This window comes from Amblyomma mixtum, chromosome 1, assembly GCF_055824585.1.
Source record: "Amblyomma mixtum isolate Tamu chromosome 1, ASM5582458v1, whole genome shotgun sequence".
Lineage (NCBI taxonomy): Eukaryota > Metazoa > Arthropoda > Arachnida > Ixodida > Ixodidae > Amblyomma > Amblyomma mixtum.
This window is the reverse complement of record NC_143012.1, coordinates 186,907,038-186,930,651: the sequence shown is the minus strand read 5'-3', so window position 1 is coordinate 186,930,651 and position 23,614 is coordinate 186,907,038. Positions and strand designations below refer to the sequence as shown.

The 23,614-nt window shown below is 46.4% G+C and overlaps 1 protein-coding gene and 1 long non-coding RNA gene across 8 annotated transcripts; one reads left to right on the top strand and one right to left on the bottom strand.

Annotated features, from left to right (window-relative positions):
- Positions 1-3,157: 3,157 nt before the first annotated feature.
- On the bottom strand, positions 3,158-17,419 carry LOC149370243 (uncharacterized). 6 transcript variants are annotated; one of them, XM_089560856.1, is made up of 8 exons: positions 16,833-17,419; positions 12,415-12,601; positions 12,253-12,352; positions 12,042-12,185; positions 4,914-5,091; positions 4,760-4,855; positions 4,543-4,631; positions 3,158-3,375 (listed from the first exon to the last, which is right to left on the bottom strand). In XM_089560856.1, exons 1-3 carry the CDS (start codon positions 17,178-17,180, stop codon positions 12,300-12,302), a joined length of 588 nt encoding a protein of 195 aa, XP_089416982.1. In that variant the 5' UTR covers positions 17,181-17,419; the 3' UTR covers positions 3,158-3,375; positions 4,543-4,631; positions 4,760-4,855; positions 4,914-5,091; positions 12,042-12,185; positions 12,253-12,299. The 6 variants fall into 6 exon arrangements, with proteins under 6 accessions (XP_089416982.1, XP_089416976.1, XP_089417014.1 ...); XM_089560850.1 differs by lacking the exon at positions 16,833-17,419 and adding an exon at positions 15,438-16,082; XM_089560888.1 differs by lacking the exons at positions 12,253-12,352; positions 12,415-12,601; positions 16,833-17,419 and adding an exon at positions 14,144-15,384.
- On the top strand, positions 14,830-20,795 carry LOC149370242 (uncharacterized). 2 transcript variants are annotated; one of them, XR_016285678.1, is made up of 2 exons: positions 14,830-15,234; positions 20,043-20,795. It is a non-coding gene; the product is annotated as an uncharacterized LOC149370242 (long non-coding RNA). The 2 variants fall into 2 exon arrangements; XR_016285677.1 differs by lacking the exon at positions 14,830-15,234 and adding an exon at positions 16,318-16,470.
- The last annotated feature ends 2,819 nt before the right edge of the window (positions 20,796-23,614 follow it).

Below are 23,614 nucleotides of genomic sequence, written 5' to 3'. Positions count from 1 at the left end.
ATTACACACCAGGGTGCCGAAGGTGTGAAAAAGTAAAACTGAAAGCTTCTCCACATGTTGCAGCAGAACGGCCAGTCACATGGGTATTGATCATGGCACAGGTCAAATAAATAACGCCTAGCAGACATGATGGCAGAAACATTGCCAAGCAGCAAAAGATTTGTGCGCTCATGCCTGCCAGACAGCCCATGTAGGTTCTGTCTGCCATCAGCAAAGCTATTTGCTAGCAATAACAAGCCTGCTAATGTGCTTAAATGTGCAACACATATTCTCCAGTCAAGTTCCTTACTCAGTGCAGAAGGAAATGGTGCAGTGCACAAGCCACTTGTGCCCTCAGTTCATACCGGGGACTAACTCGTGGGATGTTTCAAGATTCAAATCTGGTGATACAATGCATTCTTTAAAGAAAAGGTTCTCGAGCTTTTTAGACTCAGGAAAACTTAACAGCCTTCAAAAGGTGTTGAATAACTCTGTGTGTATTGATTCCAATCCCTCACAATCTGACATGTATGTAGAGAAGGGCGGTGAATGCACTGCCCCGCAAAAAGTCCTCAAATGCAATTAACGATTGGCTGTAGAATGAAACAGTCTGCCATAGGTAGCTGTAGTATGGACAGTCCCATAATAAAGCGGGTAAAGGAAACATGGCGGTTTAGGCATGCTTGGATTCCGGTGCTCAAGGAACCAACAAAGCACTTCAAGTATACCCAAGGGTTCCGCTGACCCTGCTGGCAGTGCCTACAGTATTGAGAGTAAGCCCATTGCATGGGGTGTGAGCAGGCAATAATGAGTATTAAAATTCAAGGCCACACCAGTTCATTTCAGTGTTAAAGTTCAACAGATAAGTTTAGTTGGCATACCTGTATCAGGATCATAAGAGTACATCAAACTGCCTCATTAGCTCCAGCAAAAGGAGGCCAAGCGATCAATGCTCCTGGCACTTTGCTTGAGCGCGTAGTGCTGAGCTTCAGGTGAGCTACGCCTGTTTGGACAATCTTTCTTGAATGGTACATGCTTCTTCTGAGTGACGAGTTCGGTGGTGATCGAAAAAACTGATAAACATGCCACACGCACTGTTACGCAGCGCATTCACCTTAAAGAAAACAGGACGGCTTTGCACAAGGTGTTCAAATATTAGTCACCTTTTCGGCCTTCCAAATGGGTACAGCGCAGTCATGTCCATCCTTGTCGTTTTGGGCCAGCCTTTCCACGGGCTCCCTCAGCGTCCTTCATTTCAATCGGTTCCCCTCAGCTCTTTACTTTACATGGCCCTATTCTTTGGTTCTGCTGAATGTAACTAACTGAAGCTGGTACCTTTGCTGTTCACTGAGGCTAGCAATGGAAATGAAGGTGCTTTAAAACGATTAACAGAGTTGTGAGTGTCAGATATATTTTTTCTTTTTTCAAAACAGCACAATTGTCTTTTTCCTTAGAAACCAATACGAAAAAGCAAATGTGGACAGCACCGTACTTGGAGCTAAACTTTACAAATACTGATGGAGAGGACATAACAGCGCTTAAGATGGGACACAGGGAACAAGACACAAAGCGTGTCAGCCCTCTTCCTTACAAATATGAGCATGCCAACACAAAATCAACTATAAGAAAACATTATTGCAGTGATGCGCCACAAGCATTCACAAAACTATTTTTCCCGGTTACTGTAGAAACGTTCAAAACATGCATCTTATTTGGCAAACTTTTGGCAGACACCTGCCCACCTTTTGCTCATTTTAAAAAGCAATTCATAAAAATAGTGGCACAATTTGGAACGAAGAAAAAACTGTGCATAGGTCTATGGTAAATTCAAGAAATGATGCCACGAAGCTTTTGTGTATATGAGATTTTAAGAGATTACCACTACTTTCGCTGAAAACGGTTATGAAAGGTTCATGTAGCTAGCAAACACCAAAAAATGAAGTAAAGGTATAACCACCAGAGGCTGTTTTCACAGCAAATTGCTATGATGTCAGATGCATTTTTGTTTGATAACAGTACTTCCGGTGAGTACTCCACAACACCATCACAGTCGACATCACCAACGGCGGACATCTGAATTGAGTGACAGTAAACAATATTCCACTTTTAACTCCAAATTTCACAATAATAAACGAGTCCTTTCCTGCCATACAAGCCTCAACAAAGCCTTGAAAAACAATTCAGTTTTAATAACAAAATATTTCATGGAATTGACCTCCGTGCCCCTTTGACAGCTGTGAAAAACCAGCTATCATTCCTCTCTCTCAGAAATGCTTAAATACAGTGACAAGAGTAATGTTATTTTATATTTGAGTGCTATGGCTGTACTGTAAGAGTTCCACTCATTGCGTTTTATGCTTGACAGTCACGTCGTCCATCTTGCGATGCGCAATGCAAGAGAACAGCAGTTCGCAATTGGTGGCAAGGTGCTGGAAGTAGTAAGAGAATATGTCTACTTGGGGCAGGTAGTGACCACTGATCCGGATCATGAGAGGGAAATAACTAGAAGGATAAGAATGGGGTGGAGTGCATGTGGCAGGTTCTCTCAGATCATGAATGGCAGTTTACCAATATCCCTCAAGAGAAAAGTATACAACAGGTGTATCCTACCGGTACTCACCTATGGGGCAGAAACGTGGAGGCTAGCAAAGAGGGTTCAGCTTAAGTTAGGAACAACGCAGCGAGCTATGGAAAGGAAAATGATAGGTGTAACGTTAAGAGATCAGAAGAGGGCGGAGTGGGTGAGGGAACAAACGCCAGGTTAAAGACATCCTAGTCAAAATCAAGAGGAAGAAGTGGGCTTGGGCAGGGCATGTAATGCGAAGGCAAGATAACCTCTGGTCCCTAAGGGTAACAAAGTGGATTCCAAGAGAAGGCAAGCGTAGCAGGGGTCGGCAGAAGGTTAGGTGGACGGATGGGATTAGGAAATTTGCGAGGATACGGTGGCTGCAACTGGTGAAGGACAGGGTTAATTGGAGACACATGGGAGCAAGTGACATTGAGAGCCACGCAAGGTTCATGCACTGCACAGTGTGGAAACAATACTTTAATAGAACATTTTGGAACGATGGTGCTGGCAGCTGTGTAGTCTAGATGTTTTGACAAAGTATGGGCACACTTGCTGCAGAGTATTTAGCCGGAGCTTCCACTTCTTAAGGCTGAGAGCCCCCCCCCCCCCCCCCCACATCAGTCCAAGCAGCAGCGGCATGAAGAGCTTTATAAGAGTCCATGGGATGATCTAGCACCACACTCAGATGCAGTCTCCACTGCGTCAGCCAAGTGTACTCGCTCCAGCAGCGACCTATGGCGGAGTAGCAGGTACACCGAGGCACAAGGAGTCTGGTCACTTGCAGCAGCCTGCCGCATCTCCAGCGGAGCCCACACAGCCCAGCCCACCTGAAGCACAGATGGCGCATTTCTCATTCACCAGATTTTCCACTGCACACACACATATCACATTCATCTTTCACTGATTTTGCTCGTTATTGTTGTTACATTGTTAGTGGCTATTTATCAATAAAATAACATTGGAATAAAAAGATGTTGCTAGCCGAGGCATCTGCCATCGAAACCTAAAGCACCTGAGCGGCGGCTAGCAGGAATAAAAGGACAAGGAAAGAAAGGGGGGAGCGATAGAAGAAAGGATAGGGGTAGGGCAACAATATACATATACAGGATATGGAAAGGTTTTTCTTCCTTATGAGCTTTTTGAGTGTGTCTTCGGGGTGATTTTTGTATAAAGAAGCTCTTTATATTTGAGTGTAGGCTTGATCAGCGCTCTGTACTCTTCCCATTAAGGTGACGCAATTAAAGCATTATACACTTATTTAATAAGCCGCAGCAGTGGCTCAGTGGTTATGGCGCTCTGCTACTGACCCGAAAGACGCGGGTCCGATCCCGGCCGTGGCGGTCGCATTTCGATGGAGACGAAATGCTAGAGGCCCGGGGACTGTGCGATGTCAGTGCATGTTAAAGAACTCCAGGTGGTCGAAATTATCCAAAGCCCTCCACTACGGCGCTCCTCAGAGTCTGAGTCAAACCAAACTTGTTTAATGAGAAGCACATTATCTCTAATCAACAGTGTGAACTTTTTTCAGCGAATCATCAAAGAAATAAAATATCACTCAATAATTCAGTGAGTGTAGTAGGTGGTGCTGTGACATGTATATTAAAACAGCCTCTGTGTGAGGCATTTAAAAGGTCCTGGCCGATTTTGCACATTGAAGGGTCATGTCCTGGGAGGTAAGCCAGATGGTCCATGGTGCAAGGTGGCGGAAAGGATAGGTGCAGAATTGGAAGGCTGTCTGGCACTGTGTAAGGCAGTCTTCTAGTGAGTAAATGGGTCTGAGTAGGTTTAAAACAACCACAGCAACATGAAAAATGAAAAAAAAAAAAGAATAAGATGGCAGAAAGGCTGGAAAGAAGCTGGATTGTTTAACGAATAATTCATGCAAGTATATTGCATCTATTCCATTATTTTGGCAATAAGACAACGATAGTGGTGATGGTAATGAGCCAGCTACAAATGCACAGAGCAGGCTCACATGTGCAAGCTCAACATACCTTTCAATGCCTAGCATTTGTACCTTGCACCAGGTACTTTTCTCGGACAGTTGCGAGAAGACCCCCGAAGTGTGGCAAAACCCAGTTGACTGACAGCACATGGAAAGGCCACAACAGCATATGTAGCACCAGTTCATCAGTAAGCCTGTAGCCACAAGTTGCAGTGTTTAGAGGAACTCAGCAGCTTTGAAATGCAATGCAAGAGATTTTTTGGTACCTGAAAGGGTGACAGTGATGTAGGTCGCTGACTTGCTAAACTACATATCACAGGTTTGTGTCCCTCTGGTGCTTGTGAACTCTGGTGTCTGTGTTGCTGCAAAAATGCGGCACAGGTGAGCATCACTGACAAATGCAGGAATCCCCGTACTAACCTTTCAACTCCCTTTCGGTCTGCGTGCTAACTCCAGGGACAGGAAAGGATGCTACGGGGCAACCGCAACCAGCGCAGACGCGCACCTTGGCATCAGTACCCATTTCATTACACAGGCCTGGCCAATGATCCCTGGCACATTGCAAAGAAGTCCTAGCTGCACACGGAGCAGTTATGACCTGCAAGCAAAACAAGTGGACTAGTAATGCACACAAGAATCACAGGCTTATCACTCCACTTCTTCTACGGTTCTTCCACCATGATGGTGATAAATGTAAGAAATCCTGCTGCCTTCCTCTTTCAACTCTGCAAAATCATCAGGTGCCTACACTCGCAGCGGGTGTCACGACAAATTCCTGAGCTTATAGCACAGTGGCAAGACCTCGTCAGTGTTGGGGATGCAGATTTGTTTCGTTTACTCGTGCGGAAAGTAAACGGTATAACGTAGTATTACTGCAAACACTTCCCAACACCAGGGTCACTCTCGTCGTTCGTCATGCTTGAAAGCTGTTCGAAGCATGCCGCGCGACGAGTGGTGACCTACGGTGTGATCAGCTGACCCCCTCATCCACAAACGCTCCGCTTCTGTGGTCCGCCAAAATTGTACTCCAGGAAAGGAAATTACGCAGTAACTATCTCACACTCGCTCCTCGCGCATGCGCAGTTGGGGCTCTCCGGGGCTCCGCGAAATCGCTCACACCTAGCGTAGTGTTGCTTCCGCAACAAAAACGGAGAAGCAAAGCGCACCGCTCCCGTTTCCCCTCATCACTTGAAGACACACGTCCTGCAGGTGGCATGCTGTACTTACATGCACTGCACGCACGTCCGTGTTGTATCGCTCTTCGCTGCATAGCGCACTGCTACGTTCAAGAACTGGAGCCGCGACACTCACGTCGGTCCGCAGAAGCATCAGCGCGCCGCCGTACTGCGTCGGCACGTTCACACTTGCGCTCGAGAAGCTCGGCGGCGGTGCCCGGTGAACTTCTCGGAGGCTTCGATTCTCCGTGCGGCGCCTCTGACGGGCCTCGTCCACTCGGTACTGCCAGAGGCTAGCGTAGCGTTGATTCCAGTGCGCTTCAAAGCCGCGTTTACGCCTGAAATCGACATCTTTCTTTCTCCGCTGTTCCCGCCACGCAGGATCTTCGCTTTTTCGACTCATAGCTGCAAACACCGCGGAACCGCGTCGTGAAGCACGTCCGTGAGATCACGTTGCAACGTTGTTGTACAAGAGGAGGCCGCTTTTTAGAAAGCGTAGAAAAAGCCCAGCCACCCCAGCCGCCACAGCGGATGGATGGATGGATGCAGGGGGGTAAAGCGCGGCGAGGAGGTTGTGATACATTCGAGCAGCGCCATCTTGTTACTCCCATAGTTGCCTGTACTTATTTGTGGTTCGTGGTATTGAAAATTAAGCGATCATTTTCAATATAGCGACACAAAACACATTAAAAATAAACCTCTAGAACTTTAAACGTCGAATAAAGTGCTTCAGCATTACACTTAATTCTTTTATTGCTCTAAACATTGAAATATGCAGACGTGTGCCACAGAACTTACGAAAGTTTCGTTTTCGTTTCGCGTGCTGTAGCAGCTGTAGGTTACCGAGGGATGCTAGTTCATTGCTACTTACAGCGTAGACTGCAGGGCAGAATTAAGATACGGCAGCTTAATACACCCAATACGCACTGCATTACACACCTCTCCGCGCCGTGTGTACTTCGGAATCACTCCCGCCGCTCGGTCCGCGGTCTTTCGCACGAGCGTTGGCTTCTCTCCTGGTTTTGTTTTTCGATGTCTGATTCGGTGTCGGGAAAGCACTGCAGACGCCAGTCGTCTCCGGTGCGCACATTGCTCGAACGTATTTCTCGTGCGCATGTCGGTCGATCGCGTACAAGAAACTGGACGCTAGATCCGTCGGCAGCGTTCGCGGCGAATTGCTTGTTGGTGCATATTCGTGAAAGACATGACAGCGGCAAACCATTCCATGCGATCAAGAGCATGGATAAGGGCAAAGGCTATATAAACGTTCTTCCTTGAATAAATCCAGTTGAAAGCGCAGCGCTCGTCCTGTTCCCTTACTCGTCCGTGTTGCTGTTTTGCGCTCTCATGTCTTTCACGTATATGCAAATCCCCCTGCAAGCACTTGCACACACCCACAACAAAGTCCCCACGCAAGCGAAAGAAGGCGAGATGCTTCAGATAAATAGCTAGAACCTCAGGTCAAAACTGATTTTGCCTCAGGACAAGTCTACACCACAAACCCCCAGCTCAATAGCAGCATCATCAGGGAAATCTCCACGCATGTGCTTGCAGGTAACATAAAAAAAGTAGAAGGTGCACTGTCTCGTCTGACAAGCCAAATTTTCACTTGGGATATGAAGCACGCTGCAGAAGAGGATTTATGATTAATTTCAATCCCTGGGGTTATTGCACATGCCACACAATTATTAAAAAATACAGAGTACCAGCTGTTCCAGCTAGCCGTACTGTATACTCTCTTAAATGCTCCTCCATCACACAATCAAAACTTGGCATTCAATAACTGTTGATACAGTAACAGTAGTGGGGTAGCTTCACCAGTGGATTGAAGGAATGAACCTGGCCAATGTGCTTGTTTATGAAGTAGAATCCCAGTGTCAAATTCAGGCCTGCATTCCTTTAGATTGAAAATATCTCGTGTTGTGTCTTATGTCAGATAAATGGCAGTGATACGCCAAACGCAAGGTAAATGTGTCTCTTGACTGTAGTAGAGGAAATAAGATTATTTGTTGCAGTTTCTAAAACACACCTTATACTTGTGATGCAACAACACTGCAAAGGTCACTGAAGTGTTCAGCAAGTACTCACTCATTTATTAGTGTTAAAACAATCTAGATAGAAAGCAGTTGCACATTTAAGCTTTTACACAGGCACTGAAGGTCTGATTTTTTGGTTTTGTGGGGTTTAGCATCCAAGAGTGGCATAGGCTACGAGGGACACTATTTCTGAAGGGATCTGCTCAAGAAGCACAGTTGTGCTATAAATAACAGGCATGATGAAGAGTGACATGGAACATTTATTCCAACATTGTTCATGCGAAATCATTGTATTAAGATACTAAGTTGAAGACGCTTTGTTTTTAAGCACCAACAATATCGCATCAAGGCAGCCCTATTAGGTGTTGAACGGTTAAGAGCACAGGTCTTGGCGCTGTTTCTATTTTTTTTTTCATGTGCATTCTTCGAGCATGAGAACAGATGAGCAAGGTATTGAATGCTACATTCTGCATGACTGAGGCATCATTTACATGCTATATTTATTTGTCTCATGTGTACAACAGTAATATCAGTGAATTTATAGAAAAAATAAAAAAACGCATTCACAAACATAAACAAACATAGCAAGTAATCTCACATGCTTGTAATTGTAAAGATACACTGGTTGTCAATTTTTTTATACAGAACATGGCATGAATTTTTAATATTTCGAAAGCTGTACGCGAGAAAACTGCATTCCAACATTTCTATTTACCGTGCACAATGCTCTGCTGGTGCTCCCTGAACGCGACTTATCCCACATGTCTCTTGCATAAAGTTATTTCATGTATGTACGCTTCGCTGGTGTTTCAGAGCACACAGATGAAACCATTCAGAGCGGAGTCCGTTACAGATTTCGCGTTGTATTCAAACAGAATTCGCATCTTGACAGGCAGTGGTAGAAAATGAAAACAGTACAGAAGGCAGGCGCTGCAATATACGCGTGTGTCGTCTCCCTTCTGCCTCGCATCCGCGGGAGAAAACAGGTGACGATGGTTCACACTTTACTAAAGGGTCTCCAGGTAACGCCAAAATGCATGGGTCATGCATGTTTTACAACGCCCCGTACATCAAAACAAACCTTGTTGAACCTCACCCCTAATCCTCGCTGGTCTCGGCTCACACAAACACAAATCACACATAATGAGCGGCACAGGATTCACCACCACCTGTAACTGTCTTTGTACGCTCACAGTCGAGAACATTTCGCACGTGGACTAAAAAGAAATCAACACAGTACGTAAGCAAGCCGCAGCACCGTTCCTCGCACAGCTCTTCAGCGCGCACTACGACGCGCGCGGCCATGCTGGGCGAAGTTGCCAGGTTAGTACGCTGTAATTGACGTTAAACCGTCAAACTTGGTCTCGGTCGTCTGTATCATGCAGGGAACCATGAGCGAAGTAACAAGATGGCTGCCATCCACGGTTAGCAAAAAAAGGGAGAGGGTTTACATGGGAATGCTGCCGCCGCTTTCTCTCTAGAGTTGGTATATTAGCTCTATGGATGGATGGATGGATAGGAGCGCCCCCTTTGAAACGGGGTAGTGCACCATGTTGAGTTTTTCTTTCTTTATTTTTGTTCAATTGTGTTGTCAATTCTCATTAAGATTCGCCACCTCCTTTACCTTCGGTTTCCTACACTTCTAACCTTATGTCACACCTCTGCTTTTCAGCCACCTGTCCAACCGATTCTAGCGCACATAGCGGTTGGTGAGAGCAACTGGCCCACACTTCCTGTTTCGGTTTCATTAGCGCGAATTTCGGATTGCTCGTGTGCCACTCGGTTCTTTGAACGTAGCATCATCCCAAGGGAGCATCATCCTCAGCGATTCCAAAATGGGTATCAATAATTTCGCTAAAGGGCGAATTACAAACACCTCCCTTAGAATCCTTAACGCAACCAAATTCTCACCAAATTATTCCGAATTGATATGGGTCCCAGCCCATTCGGGGAATCCGGGGAACGAGGCAGCCCACAATAAAGCCCGAGGTTTCGTCGACCGGGCAGTGGATGAGTCTGGCTCCCTGAATTTCACGAAGGACTCCATGATCACATATCATGATCTCACCAATCATTTTAAATTAGAGAGGAGAATTTTCCCCCCTCCAGACAAAAGACTTACTAAAGAACAAGAGGTTACGTGGCGTCGTCTACAGACGAGATCGATACGCACCCCATCACTCCTCGCGCACATTTATCCAGATCTTTACAGCCAAAACTGCAAACACTGTGGCCAACGTGCTACCTACGATCACATCCTGTGGGACTGCAAAATAGAGCCACCTCCGGGTGATCTAGTTACAGCTCCTTCTCTCGAGCGGTGGGAGACCGTGCTGGCTAGCTCTGACCCCAGAACGCAAGTTTTGGCGGTGGAGTGGGCTGACAAAGTCGTCGAGGGCTATGTACTCTCGACCACTTAACGCGACCTCTTGCCAAGCTCTTCCCGGCGAATAAAATGTTTTACAATCAATCTTTGAACGTAACGACCCTCGAGCATCACCAGGCTTTCCGTCGAATGTGCACACCAACCCTACCGCGTTAAAATGACATGTTATAATATGCGCCCCGTAACATTTCGTAATCGGAACAGAGAATATCCTGGGGTGGTCGTGACGCCATAGGAGGCCTTGAATTCACTTCCGCTTTGACGTGATAACTTTGGCGGTGCACCAGGTGCTCCTTATCCTCCCCTTGTACTTAGGCCTGGCTCTCGGCAAGTAAACAAAAAGAAAGCTCCCTTGCATGTTGAGCAAACACCAGTGAGCCACTCTTGCTGGGATTACCAATTAACATGTCCATGGGAGGGGTCACCCATCATGATTCAGGACACGGCATGCATAGCAGTGTAGGGCTATGGTCCTGACAACACGTGCTCCGTGGGGGCCGTCCCTCCTCCAGTTGGCCCTTTACTCAGGCCACACATCAAACCACACCAGATGGATCGTGGCTGCAGCTGCCAATAAGGACAGCAAGGCGAGTCACAGTTCAGTTCATCTTTGGGGGGTACAGCGCGAAAAAGACGAAGCAAGAAGACTACACATACGAGCGCTGAACACGGAAAAGGGCCCTGTGCAATAAAAATACATTGAAGAAGGATGGATAGCTGGGCGAGTTTGTAATAATTGCCATCCCCCCAAGATGAATTATTACAAACTCTCCCAGCTATCCATCCTTTATCAGTCCAACTTGTCTCGATTTTGTTGCTTATGAAATCTTCAGACCTGGCACGAGATACTAACTGGCATTAATCTCAAAACTATTAACAGTGCACAGCAAGAAATGAAAAGCTTGTGTACTTCTGCTACAAATTGAGTACTTAGTGGAGTCAAATGACAATGTCAGCTTGAGAAAAAAAGGTATGTGCAACACAGAACAACAGCAAACACCCGGAGACAGCATTGCAACAAGACGCCACCAACTTGTAACCAAATTTTTGATAATCCTCAGATGAAAATTTCAACTCTGACCTCATGAGGCTACTGCCGAGCATCCGAGATTGCTGGATATTTCTAAAGTTTTCATAATCAACTAGTTTTGGCATATGGATAGAATCGAGGTACGTTTCACAAATAAGACAGTGCAATTCATGCTGTGCAGTGTTCAATCCCTGCTTAACACTACCACAAAAATAAAACATTTGACAACAAAACCCATGCTTCTCCTTTGAGTCTATTTCAGCTGCTTGCACTTACTGAGATTCATTGCTAATATTCCCTACAGTATGGAAAGCAAGGTATGATTTCACTCCCTCTTGATCTGAATACTCCATTATCTACAGCAAAGTCAACATTCAGCAGTCAAACGACATATGTATGCTACTACCAACAGACAAAAGGCCCACACAAACTTAAAAACCATTTTCTTGATTTTGCCACTGCAGCATTTGCTTTAACCATTTATTCGTTTAAAGTTTTATGGGATTGAACACCCCAAAGAGACTTCAGCTTTGAGGGACACATAGTGGAAGGCTGCGGATAATTTCAACCACCTGGGGTTCTTTAACGTGCACCGCCATCACACAGCACACGGGCCTCTAGCATTGTGCCTGCATAGAAATGCAACCACCGTGGCCAGGATCGAACCCATGTCTTCTGGGTCAGCAGGTAAGCACCATAAGCACTGAGACGTCGCGTCTAATGACTTCACGCACGAGCATCACATGCATTCGGAACTTAACTTCTATTACTGGCAAGCAAGCAGTAGGGATAGGTCTATATGTGAACATGCTAATCACTGCGCTGCATCTAAAAAGTTTTCTGGAGGTAAAAGAACACAGGAGCAGATAAAATAAATATGCAAATGCATGTTTCAGGCACGTTCACCCAAGTTGCGTGTACCTTTTTAAGTCCAGTGTTGGAAGGATTGCACCAGACTTGGATGGATGTGCAAAAAACGCTCCAAGTGCATCTTGATGTAATCAACAACAGCAGAGCATGACCGTGGATGTGACACCAGTCAAAGGCAGCTGCTATGTGGTACGCCTGCAACACGAAAAGTCATCTCATGTAGAAACCATACTAATGAGTGATCAAGGTGCCTTGTTATTACCTGGGAATGAGCTGGTTATCTGCAATGTTGGCAACTGACATCAGCTATCAATCGCTTGTCTGAGTCCCCCTAGCACACACAAGTGCTGGTGTCTGTGTTGCTGCATGGACATGACATGAATGACAGGACATCATTGCCAGAGATGAAAAACACCATGCTCACCTTCGTGCTTTTGTTCTGTCTGTGTGCTCACTCCAGGCACAGGAAGAGGAGTAATTGAACTGCCACAAACAGCACAGGTGCCTACTACCACCCCACGATTTCTGACATCCGAGAAGCCCTGGCCATGCTGCCTGCTGCCACCACAAGGCTGAGAAGATGACCCAGCAGCCACTGTCGCACGCTTGGCCTAGAATAAAGAAAAACAGCCAGTGCTAAGCTTTGCTGCTTGGTGCATAAATTTCCAGTGAGAGCCACTTTACAGCGTGCTGTTCAGCGCTGCTTTACGCTGTCTTCATCTCACGCTGATGCTCAGACTAGTTCCAAATCCAAGCCCGCTAGGCAGCGCGAGCGGCGGGCAGGGTCTTCTCTCGGGCGACAACATTCACAACCGTTGAGCGCGGTTGTGGTCATCTTTGCCAGGCATAGCACAGCAGAAGTACAGCTGCAATCTGTGCCGGTTTTTTATAACATAGCTGTGACATCATGCCGCGTGCAGTGCAACCACCTGCTCACAACTTGGGCCACATGGTGGCTCCAGCATTGCGCCAACACTAGCTCCGCTTCACCTCAGTTCTGGAGCTGAGTTACTGCTCTAACATCATGGCAGCTGTGTCGTCGGATTACACTGAAGCTTGGCTCGGTGGAGGGGTGGGGTGGTAGTGGGGGGGGGGAAGGGGGGGGCCATAAAACAGTTCTTGCCGAAAGGAAAAACGACATTTATGCTTGCTGCGTAAAGAAAAACTCAGCAACAGCTTTTAGAGAATTAGTAGGTGTGCGTGTGCGTGAGAGATTCACGTCGGCTTCCATTGACATCATGTGCACTTAGTTGCCGTGCGCAGCGAAGCCCGTTTTGCATTGCCAAATAGTCATGCACACTTAGTTTGAATGACGAACGCACCACAGCGCCACTTAATGTTACCGCCACCTTGCTGGTCATAGCAGATGCAAGGTACACATTCAGATCCGATTTGGAAGCATCAGTTGTATGCACTCACCAGAAGAAGAATAATACATGAAATTATACTATATGTGCAACAAAGACTAAAGATGAACCAGAAAGTGGTAGGCTAACAAATGAAGAGGCATAGGTGGATCTTACTCCAATAGTGTAAACATTTATTCTGCCACATAGCTACATGTTCAAAACAGACCATAGGCTAAAAGCTAAGGAAAAGAGCTTGAGAATGACTGTGACCTTTATACAGCTGCACGAAAAAAAAAGAAATACATAGCATCGATGCAGGTCGCACAGGAGCTCACAAAGTATTCTCACATTCCATCATACCAGTCAGGAAGATATGGAATGGGACACCGGAATTGGCGTTGTGAGACAGTGGGTTGCTTCAAGTACTATTTCTTGATGTTCGTTCGTCAGTCATATACCAACACATTAGAAGCCGCCTCTACTCATCACATCCTTGCACTTCAGCACTGCCGGACACTATCAAATTGGAGCACGTGCTTCATCATCCTCCGTGCAGTGCAGAATATGATTTTTTTGTCTTCACCTTTGTGCTATACCCTTCAACGGATTGAGTGGCCACTTCCCTGTCTTCCTAGGCAATATTTTCACACATTTCACAAATCAGCTTAACATCCACTTTGTTGGGATTTGCTTCGCATATGCCAGAATGGCATCCAGATGTTGCACATATGATGTTTCAAAAGCAAAAGTATGTGTTCTTTCAATATTCCTTGCAGTTACTTTGTGCATATCCTGTGTACGTACCATAGAATGGCTCTCTCTTGACGATGATTGTGCACCCACTGTATTTAGTGACATACTCTGCGACACAACTCTGTTCAGCACATCTGGTTGATCTTGCTTGCACATCACATATGCTTCCACACGTCAGTACAGGAACCATACAAACCCTCTTCATCCATCTGCTGCACATTCTTGCAGATCTGTGTGCACATATGAAGCTACATTGTGTTCACACACACGATGCGCACAGACTTGGCTAGGGCATTTTCTGTCCCATTTAGCACCACGCTGCGTGTCCTGAAGACATTTCTGCAGCATTTGGTACTCGCGAGCAAGCGCCGGTTTTGCAAATCTCGTTGACAGGGTATAGTGTGTCGCACAGTGCTCTTCCGTGAGATGCTTTTTCTTCGCCTCTTATGCCTTGGTGTTGATTTCAGGGGTTCATACAATGTGTTAAAGGTGCTTTGAATCTGCACCACATACTGTGTTTCTCGGGCTATCCGATCGAAGTCCAACAAAGACTTCGCTGCCGAAGCCATGTCGACTCACTCGAAGCACAAGCACAGATAGTAGTGGTGCGACCAGGTGACTGGACTAATGAACAGAAAACATTTGGAGGAGCGGTGGAGCGGAGTGGAGGAGCGGTGGAGGTGTGGCAGCCACGTGACATACGTCACTCGCCGCAGCTATAGTGTACTAGAATTAGTACACTAATTCTAGTACACTATAGCCGCAGCTGCAACCGCGCGCCGCCGCCTGTGTCCACGTGACTGACCACGTGATCTCGCCGTTTGCTGGAAAAAGGGGCCGGCGCCGTTCTCGCGGCATTTGCATTGCAGTTCTCGCTATCGGAGTACAGGCGTCGTCGGGTCGATTTCGGAGACGACGGGCTGGGTCCGATGATCCACATGACGTTGCCGATCATGCTAAGGATTAAACAAAAGGAAGGGAGCGTAAACGCGCCAAGCTAGCGTCGACTGATCAACGGCGGTCAGGACATGCCGAAAGGCGACAGCGAAGGGCTTTGGAGGCAGCAGCGGCCGCTTCTGCCACGACTTTTTCTGCATGGTCCAAGGCCCCAAGGTCAAAATTCTCACAAACTCGGTGAGCCGGTAAGACGTCATGAGGTATATAGTGCTTTCGCATTAAAAGCCTTCACGATTCATTTCGTTTGACAGCTAGCTGTGCATGCATGCTTTAGCGAGCACCTCCTAACCTATCGGGCAACGCTGGCAGCGCTTGGCTCTCAATTTTACACAAAAGTAGTATTCGGAAGTATTTTTTCGTTTGTACTATAACATAGTAGCGTACTTGCCTGATTCGGCACGAAAAAATTGGCTGATTTAGGCAACTGCCTAATTAAACAATTGGCGGGAGCCGGCGGCTGGGTGGCGGCGGCTTCGCGCAGACGCTTCCTGCGCGCTCGCTCCAGTGCAGCCCTCCTAGCTCGAACCTCGTCCGAGACGGTAGTTTTAAAAGTTGAAGGTCCGCCCTCTAAGCGTTGTCGCCGGCGCCGCTCTCGCTGCTGCGAGGCCTTCGACGCTCGCCGTTCCTCGGTCTTGCTACGCCGCCGATCGGCTTCTCGCTCGGCGGCGCGCACTGCTGGGTCTTGTCTACGCAAACGTCGAGCCTCGCGAGCACGAGCGCGACGAGCATCCGCCGCATCACCCATAGCAATGTCGTCAACTGGCAGCGACAATATGCGCAGGTCTCATAGACGCCAGCGTTACACGGAATAGCAGGAGCAGCGGGAGCAACGTTCGTAAACAGTTCAGCATGTTTCAGTTTCGCAACTCAAAAACCGGCTCCGGTCGGAAGGTGGCTTGGGCTGGCTTCGGTGGCTGAAGTGGCGGTCGCGGGAACTAGTGGCGCTTGTACTCATTAATGATGGAAATTAAGGAAGCCATCGAACAACGACGGGTGGCTGCACGGAACACAGAGAAGCAAAGAACACGCAGTTATATGAAGAGGAAGTAGACCGAAAATGGGAATCTTGCCGACACAGCGTCGTCTCCCTCTTAAAGGATAACTCCGGCGATTTTACAGCCATATTAAGTTAATGGCTGTTTTGTGTTCCTAAGAACATCCTGAATTTTGTGTACGATACAAAGTTTTTAAAAGCAACCCTAAAATAATTTCTAAACAACAAAAAACGCAAAATTCGAAACCGAAACAACAGAACCGAAACTGGGGAGGTGCCTTCCTGAAGTATTGAATATATGATCTCACTGGCGTGTTCGCCGCGCTGTCGACATGACTGAAAGCGCGGAGAACAGCTTTTCCGAGACCAGCGAGTCTTTAGACGACGACTCATTCCACGATTTTGGACTAGACAAGTCGCCTTTCAGGTATGATCTACCGCCGCGCGAGCCAGCCGAGTCACACCACAGGCCGCGTCACCTGCAGCATGGAGACGGTCTGAACTCGAAGTACTTGAGTCATTTCTCGTGCATGCATTTGTGACACAGTCGTCAGAATAAAAGTTAATGTGATGCTCCTCCTGACAGCTGTTCGTGTGGCGAATGCCGGCCGACCCAGTCTGATGAAAGAATCTGCTGCCGGAACGTTGCCACGGTGCACAACGTCCTTTCGGGGGCATGCATCACCAACAGTCCTCCCTTTGTGAAGCTTGCCTCGACGGCGAGCTTTTGGAAGTGAATTCACGCCACCTACAGTTCTACAATCCAACATACACTTTGAGCACGCTTACCGTGGTCCGCTTCCTCTTGACGGCCGCGCTTCGTTCAGCTGGCCGCTGCGATGGGCGGTTGTACTCGAATAACGTTGGCACAGAACCTGCCTTCAAGCGCCGGTTGAACGAAGCCTTAGCGAGTCCAAAGCTCTCTCTGAGGTACACGCTGTCTTCATAGCACTCTGGCGCGAAATGTACCGAGCACAAACGGGAATACTTCCTCGGAGACCAGTTGACCCGGCGAACAGCTCTCACCCACTTGTCGCGAAGGTTCTTATCGCTAGGAAACCTATGGTAGACAACGCCCGTTGTCTCAGATGAAGCATTTGTGCACCCCACAGCACAACAGAAGTTGCCGTGACCCATAACTCTGGCGTACACATCACATAACAGGCACGTGATGGCGCATAATTGCACAGGTGGTCGAAATAATTCAGGAGACCTCCACTACGGCCCGACCGGCTTGACATGCCGACACGCCAGTGACGTCACAGTACAGAGTGGCCTGTAGAAGTTCGATCAATGGGTGCCGCTTGCGTCAGCGTCGAGGAGCGCTTGTCTTCAAAATTCGCTTGCGGAAAAGCTACGACGCTTTCAGGTGCGAAATTTTACATGAGACATCAGACTACCATAAAGAATACAGACTTGAAATTTCATTTCGATCGATGAACATCGAAAAATCGCCGGAGTTGCCCGCCATCGAACAGCGACGGGTGGCTTCACGAAACACAGAAGCAAAGAGGACGCAGTTATATGAGGAGGAAATAGACTAAAAATCGGAATCTTGCCGACACAGCGTCATCTCCCTCTTAAAATTTTCTCAGCATCTTGAATCTGTTCCTGCTTTCTTTGATTCGTTTTATCCAGCCAGTTTATATGGCTCCAGAATTTTCCTGGCCCCGCGAGCTTTAGCTCGATCAGAGGACTGCTTTATTTTGGCCCGGACAAGGACCTGCACTTGCTGTTTTTTTTGCCAGTAAAATAAATTGGTTTTTGAGGAAAGGAAATGGTGCAGTATCTGTCTGGTATATCTTGGTGGACACCTGAACCGCACCATAAGGGAAGGGAGGAAGGTTGGAGTGAAAGAAAAAAGAGAAAAGCAGTGCTGTAGTCGGGGAACAATTACAGGGCAACCCGATTTACAACTCCAACAGGAATTACAACTCATTACAACTTGACGTGGTATTGAGGATCTAGATAAATTTGAATGAAGAACAGGTGGTGTCCAAACACGAGCTTAGCCAGGTTGTTCGTAACCGAGAGGCTCATTTTAGACGACTGTGTGCGAAATTTCAGCCAGATGCTGTAGAAACCACCTTCTGTGAGCTGCTTCTAAAGTTCAGCTGTGGCTGTTATAGGCAGAGCCAGGGCGGTCACAACGCTTTCTAAGCCACGCTTCCAGGACGTAAAGCTTACCTAAGGGGCTGAAAAATCGTCACTGAATTTGTCGAATATTTTTACCAACCGCTAAGCATGACACGTATCGACATCCACCCTATTGGGCTATCCAGAGTCTGCATCTTTAATGATAGTCTGCGAAGAAAGATAATTGTCGCTGTAGACATTATGCCTCTGCAGTGTTGACATTGCGGACATGTGTACTCTGTTCGGGCCTTCTGTGGTCGACCTATTTGATACTTCCCTGCATTTCCTTCTCCTCCTTTTTAGAGAAAGTGAAAGGAAATGAACACGTCAGTTGCAAGACAGTGAGATCGGAAATCGGAGATATGGTAGTTGGGTCAGGTTCAAAATGAGACACACAGCACAACGAAATTCTACTTAAGTTCACTGGACGAGCACCGGAAGCAGCATTGGCCTGCTAAATCCTCAGAAGATAAACTAAAGGCCACAACCTGTCAGCTGCGCTGATCTAGTGTGGAGTTATGCGAGAGGTGACTTTTTTTTTTCTTACTACCTTTACTACTGTCCGAAGGCACTCTTCTGTGCTTATTTTCATCGCCTGCAACAAGCAGTCTTCAGATTCTGTAAAAAGGAAAGAAACAGCCCCAATTTGTGCAGTATTACTTTGTAGCTGCTGTCCGAGACAGTGAATGGATTCGAAAGTAAATGTGGCAAAAGGGCTTGATCGTTGAACCTGTATTTTACAGATGAGCGGTTCATGGCACCGGGAAAGGAGGGCTACTCACACGTGGCGTTCGAGCAGATTTAACAATGTGATCAAAATTGTCAGCAAATAGGTGAATGAGGGAGCATAATAGACAAGGTTTCTCATTGGTCTGCTGTAACATGTTTTAGGCTTAACAAACACGCATTATGAAAGCATGCAGTTTGGTTTGTAGACGCACTCTTTTCTAATTTTTGTTGTCTGATAGGGCGCCATTTTTGCGCTGCCTAGCGCAACTCTTGGTGGATAAATCTGTGCAGCAAGCTCTCTATTCTATCCGGAAAAAAAAAAAGATAAACTTAACGGGTGGGACATCAAAAGTGGGGCTGAATGGTGTCCCGAACCAGTTAGGAATGGTCCCTCTTAATTGTTCAGGTTCAGTTCCAAGGTGATGAAAATTGAAGGGGACACTTAAGCTCCACCCTAAGGGTATCACGCAACAGTATAATGGAGCTCTATGCGAGCTAGTGATTCTGCTGCCCTTTGCACAACTTCATCCATCAGGCTTCACACTCCTTCCCACTGCTGCATTTATGCTGGGATACGAATTTTCACACCTGTGACGCAGTTGTGCCCTGAAACGCTTGAAAACTGTGAAAAGGCTCTTCATGGGCTTCCCCACCTGTTGTTTCAGGCTGCCCGAGCTGTAGTTTCTTCTGGATGTTGCAAGCATCAAAATAGATATCTAGCAATGCACATAAGGTAACATAACTTACGATAATCACAGCTCACTCACCCTACTGGGTGCCTTGCAGTACTAGGACTGCAGGAAGCTCGTTCAACCCTTCTTAAATTGTTGAAGTGATCTCATCAGTACTAGTGAATGAATTAAAAGCTTTTGCTGCTCAATAGAAACCTTGACGAACAGAGCCCCTAGTCCAGGGACCCTGTGGCAGCTGCAGTGATACAGGCCCAGTCTATCAGTCTGTGGTGATCCTGCAGGTGATTACTATGCAGCACTGCGCTACTGCTCCATGTGGCGTTTGGTATGCCAGGGATACGAGTGTTCAGTTTTGCTAAGCGTTGTGATCTGAGGTGCGACTACGATTTGGTGATGTCAGTGTCATGTTTTCCCACTCACATTTGCCTCCTCTCTTGGCCAGGATCACCCAAAGCAGCAGCACCATCAGTCTTGTGCCAGCACCACTCGTGCACCGATGTGTTGTTTCCGCACCTGCCAGCACGGCCAGTATGTAGGACAAAACCTGGACTTCCGAGATGCCTGTCCTTCTCCTGCCATGAAATTCTCACTGACTTAAGACTCCACGCATCACCTGTCCATGCAATCTTGCTTAATCTATAAAGAATATGGCATGAACAATGCAGCGTACTACTGTTGTGTTGGATTTTATGTCGTATAAGCTGCTAAGGCCATCATGCGTCAAACTCGTCGTTAAGAAAGTATGTTTGTTGTATTAAATCAAGTATAAGTCTTGAAATCTGTAGTTTGTTTAAAACATTTCCTTTCTTTAAAAACATGCATGTGACAGATCAGCAAGTGCATTTTCACCTAAGAGTAGCATTGGGTGAAAAGGAATGCATGCAGTCATTGAGGAATAGAGTAAAAAATTTTTCAGACTTCTTCAAGTTTTGAACATGAGAATAAACTATGGATTACTGTGAACTCATCTATCACAAAGAGGTTTGTCTTGTTTTGTCGGTAAGAAGTTGTGTGTCAGGTGTGCGTGTCCTATGCAAAGATGACATAAGATTACTTGAATGAAATGTTGCTGGTGTCTGCACGACTTCCATTCTCCCAAGATGGGCTGTACCAAGTGTAGTATTCTGTTCAGTTCATAATCCCACGCATTCTGTCATTTGTTCTCCAACTTACTATGAATAAACTTCATGCAGTCTTTGCGAGGTATGTTGACACTGTTGATTTTATCACTCTGAGCTTGTGCAGCACAAGTTGGCTCTCTCGTTATCATCTATGCTGATGTGGCTCAAGACCCAGCAGGATCTTATATGTTCTTGTGTTGAGACTTTTTCTGTTGTTTGTGATATTTCGTACTGATATTCCTACTGATACTATGATATTTCCTAGGAGTTCAACTGCATTTCTTGACTGTAACGCTGCGAGTAGGCTCGAGTAATCGGTGTAGATTATGCTGTTTTCGATGTTCTTATCTACTATTCTGCTCATAGCCAAACACACTGCATAAAATTCTGTGGTAAAAATTGGTACATAATTTGGCAGTCTTATTTTTTCCCCTTTCCCCTGTACTACTGCACTTCCAACGCACTTTGCCATTCATGAGCCATCTGTGTAAAGTTCCTTGTAACTTGTGTATTTTTCCTTCAGAGCCAGGTATCCTTGCAGTAGTACGTGTTAATGTGGTGGTTGTTTTTTACGAAGGTGTGTTAGCATGAAGTCACACACAGCGGGAAGGTTATAACATATGGCGGCAGTGGATTGTGCCTTGGGGCAATTTCAGGTCGGGCGTCGAGTATTCCTCGTTCATGACGTGCATCTTCGAAGTGTAATAACAAAGGTCCGATTGGCTGTGGTTTGTTACTGAACAGTCTTCTGGATGTGCGCTTAAGAATTGTGGGTAACACAGATGTTGTGGTAAGGACCTTATTTTCAGTATGTAAGCACACACAGGCATTATTCTCCTCTCTGTGGGTCCTGTCTGCATTCAAAACATACAGTCTACTTCAAGAAGATGAAGCAAGAGTTTACACCACACGGCAGCCACCAAACCTATTTTGAAACTGCTGCCATTGTTGGCGCAAGCAAATTTAAGCACCTGCCACCAAAGTTGTGCCTGCAGCCCCAGTTGAAGAACTGAAAGCTCTTCTTGCAAAGCTCTCTCCTTCTGACGATTTCTTTGATGTTTTGAAACTAGCTGGCCCACTGTACATATGAGTGTATTCGTGTTGTCGTTTCCCTTTGTTTTCTTGGGCACAGATCTGACTGCAGTTTTAGTGGGAAACGCCACCAAACTTGTGAGGACAGCAGCTTGTAGAGCTTGGTTGGACACTTAAAGAAGGACTGCAACAGACGTGCTCATCTGCATGAGTTTAATTTCAAATGCATACATTAAAAAACTGGCTGCAAACTAAGGCAAGACAGGAAGTACAGAGTAAAATATTCGTGCCAGATCACGGCTGGGCCTCACCGTTAAAATTTATCATTTATTTATTGATGCATCTTGCATTTCCGTGGAGGGATTTTAACAAGATGGGAATACATAATAAAAGAATAGGTTTCAAGGGAGGGGCGACAAATGAAAAAGACTGCATGTTTCAGTAGTGCAGTCAAGAAAAAAACAATAACTACTGTTACAAAAGCTCAGGTACATTGTTAATGGACTGCACACCATCACAGGGCCAAAGTAGAAGGCAAACAACAAGGCACCACCTCCAACACCACTGCACCTACTCAATCCAGCCTACAAGCAATGGTGCTCAAGAACAGCCAAGAAATTCTCCGGCAGAAGTGTCTTCCCAGCAAGACAACGAACAGCAGGTCTCCTCTCTACAATTTCAGTCCTCAGGGCACCCCTTGAGAGCTTCGCTCCAGCTGCCTCCAACAGAAAAGGCCCTGAAAACGGCTCGCAGTGTTGCCTCAAGGGGCCTGGCCGAGAAGGTTACTAACACCAATGTAGAAAGTATGCGCACGTGTTGAAGAAGGTGATGCAATGTCGTACATTCACTCAGTACCCCATGAATTATAACTGCATCCTATTGTGAACATGAAGAAATCAAGAACAAGGGCTTTTTAAACATCAAATTGTTTTATTTCCCGTTTTTGGCAAACACTGAAACAGAACGGTGGCAAAGCCAGGAGAGCAGTGTGAACTGTAGAAGAGTGCGGTGAGGGGCTAGTTGGTACATTATGAGAACAAAAAGTAACTGCGCAAAAGGACGGGACAAGAGAAAGAGAACCACACGGGACAAACGCAGTTTGTCTGCGTTTGTCCCGTGTGGTTCTCTTTCTCTTCTCCCATCCTTTTGCGCAGTTACTTTTTGTTCTCATAAGTGTGAACTGGAGCTGCAACTTTCCAGAACACTACTAAATTTTCCATTCAAACAGCAGCCAGCACAAAACGTTTTTCCATTTTTCCAAATAGGACTGAAATCAAAGCTGGCACAATAGATTGGCTTCAATTCGCCAACACCTCAAGCCCTTCAACCACTATCGCAGTGCCTCGCACTGTGGTCCGTAATTGGCACATAACACTCGCTCGTGACTAAATCATCACTGTCATCTTTAGCCGATCTGTTCTGCACTCCCAATGTTTGGAGCTCACCTATTTGCAAGGTATAAGGCAGTTCTGGCAAATATGTGGCCAATACATATGCTGTGCCACGTTCCTGCGTGAACACGCAAAGCTCCTTTAAAAAATAAAAAAGAGCACATTAATTCATGCGCTGATCTGTTTCACAAGCATTATTTCCAACCATATCACTGCTGCTAGTTGCAGGCATTGATGCTGGAGATCATTTTCCAAAATTACTGATAGGCAGTGCCAGGGTAAATTTCTCAATAGTAACTTCTACAGCACTTGTTACAGTAAAATCTGAATTCACTGAACTGTTGGCAGTTTGGTTTGCCACTCACGAGAGGGGGTGAACAAAATTCAGTAGAGGTGAACAAAAGTTTTAAAGGTGCACTATACGATCGCTACTACCATATTTACTCAATTCTAACGCGCACTTTTTTTCA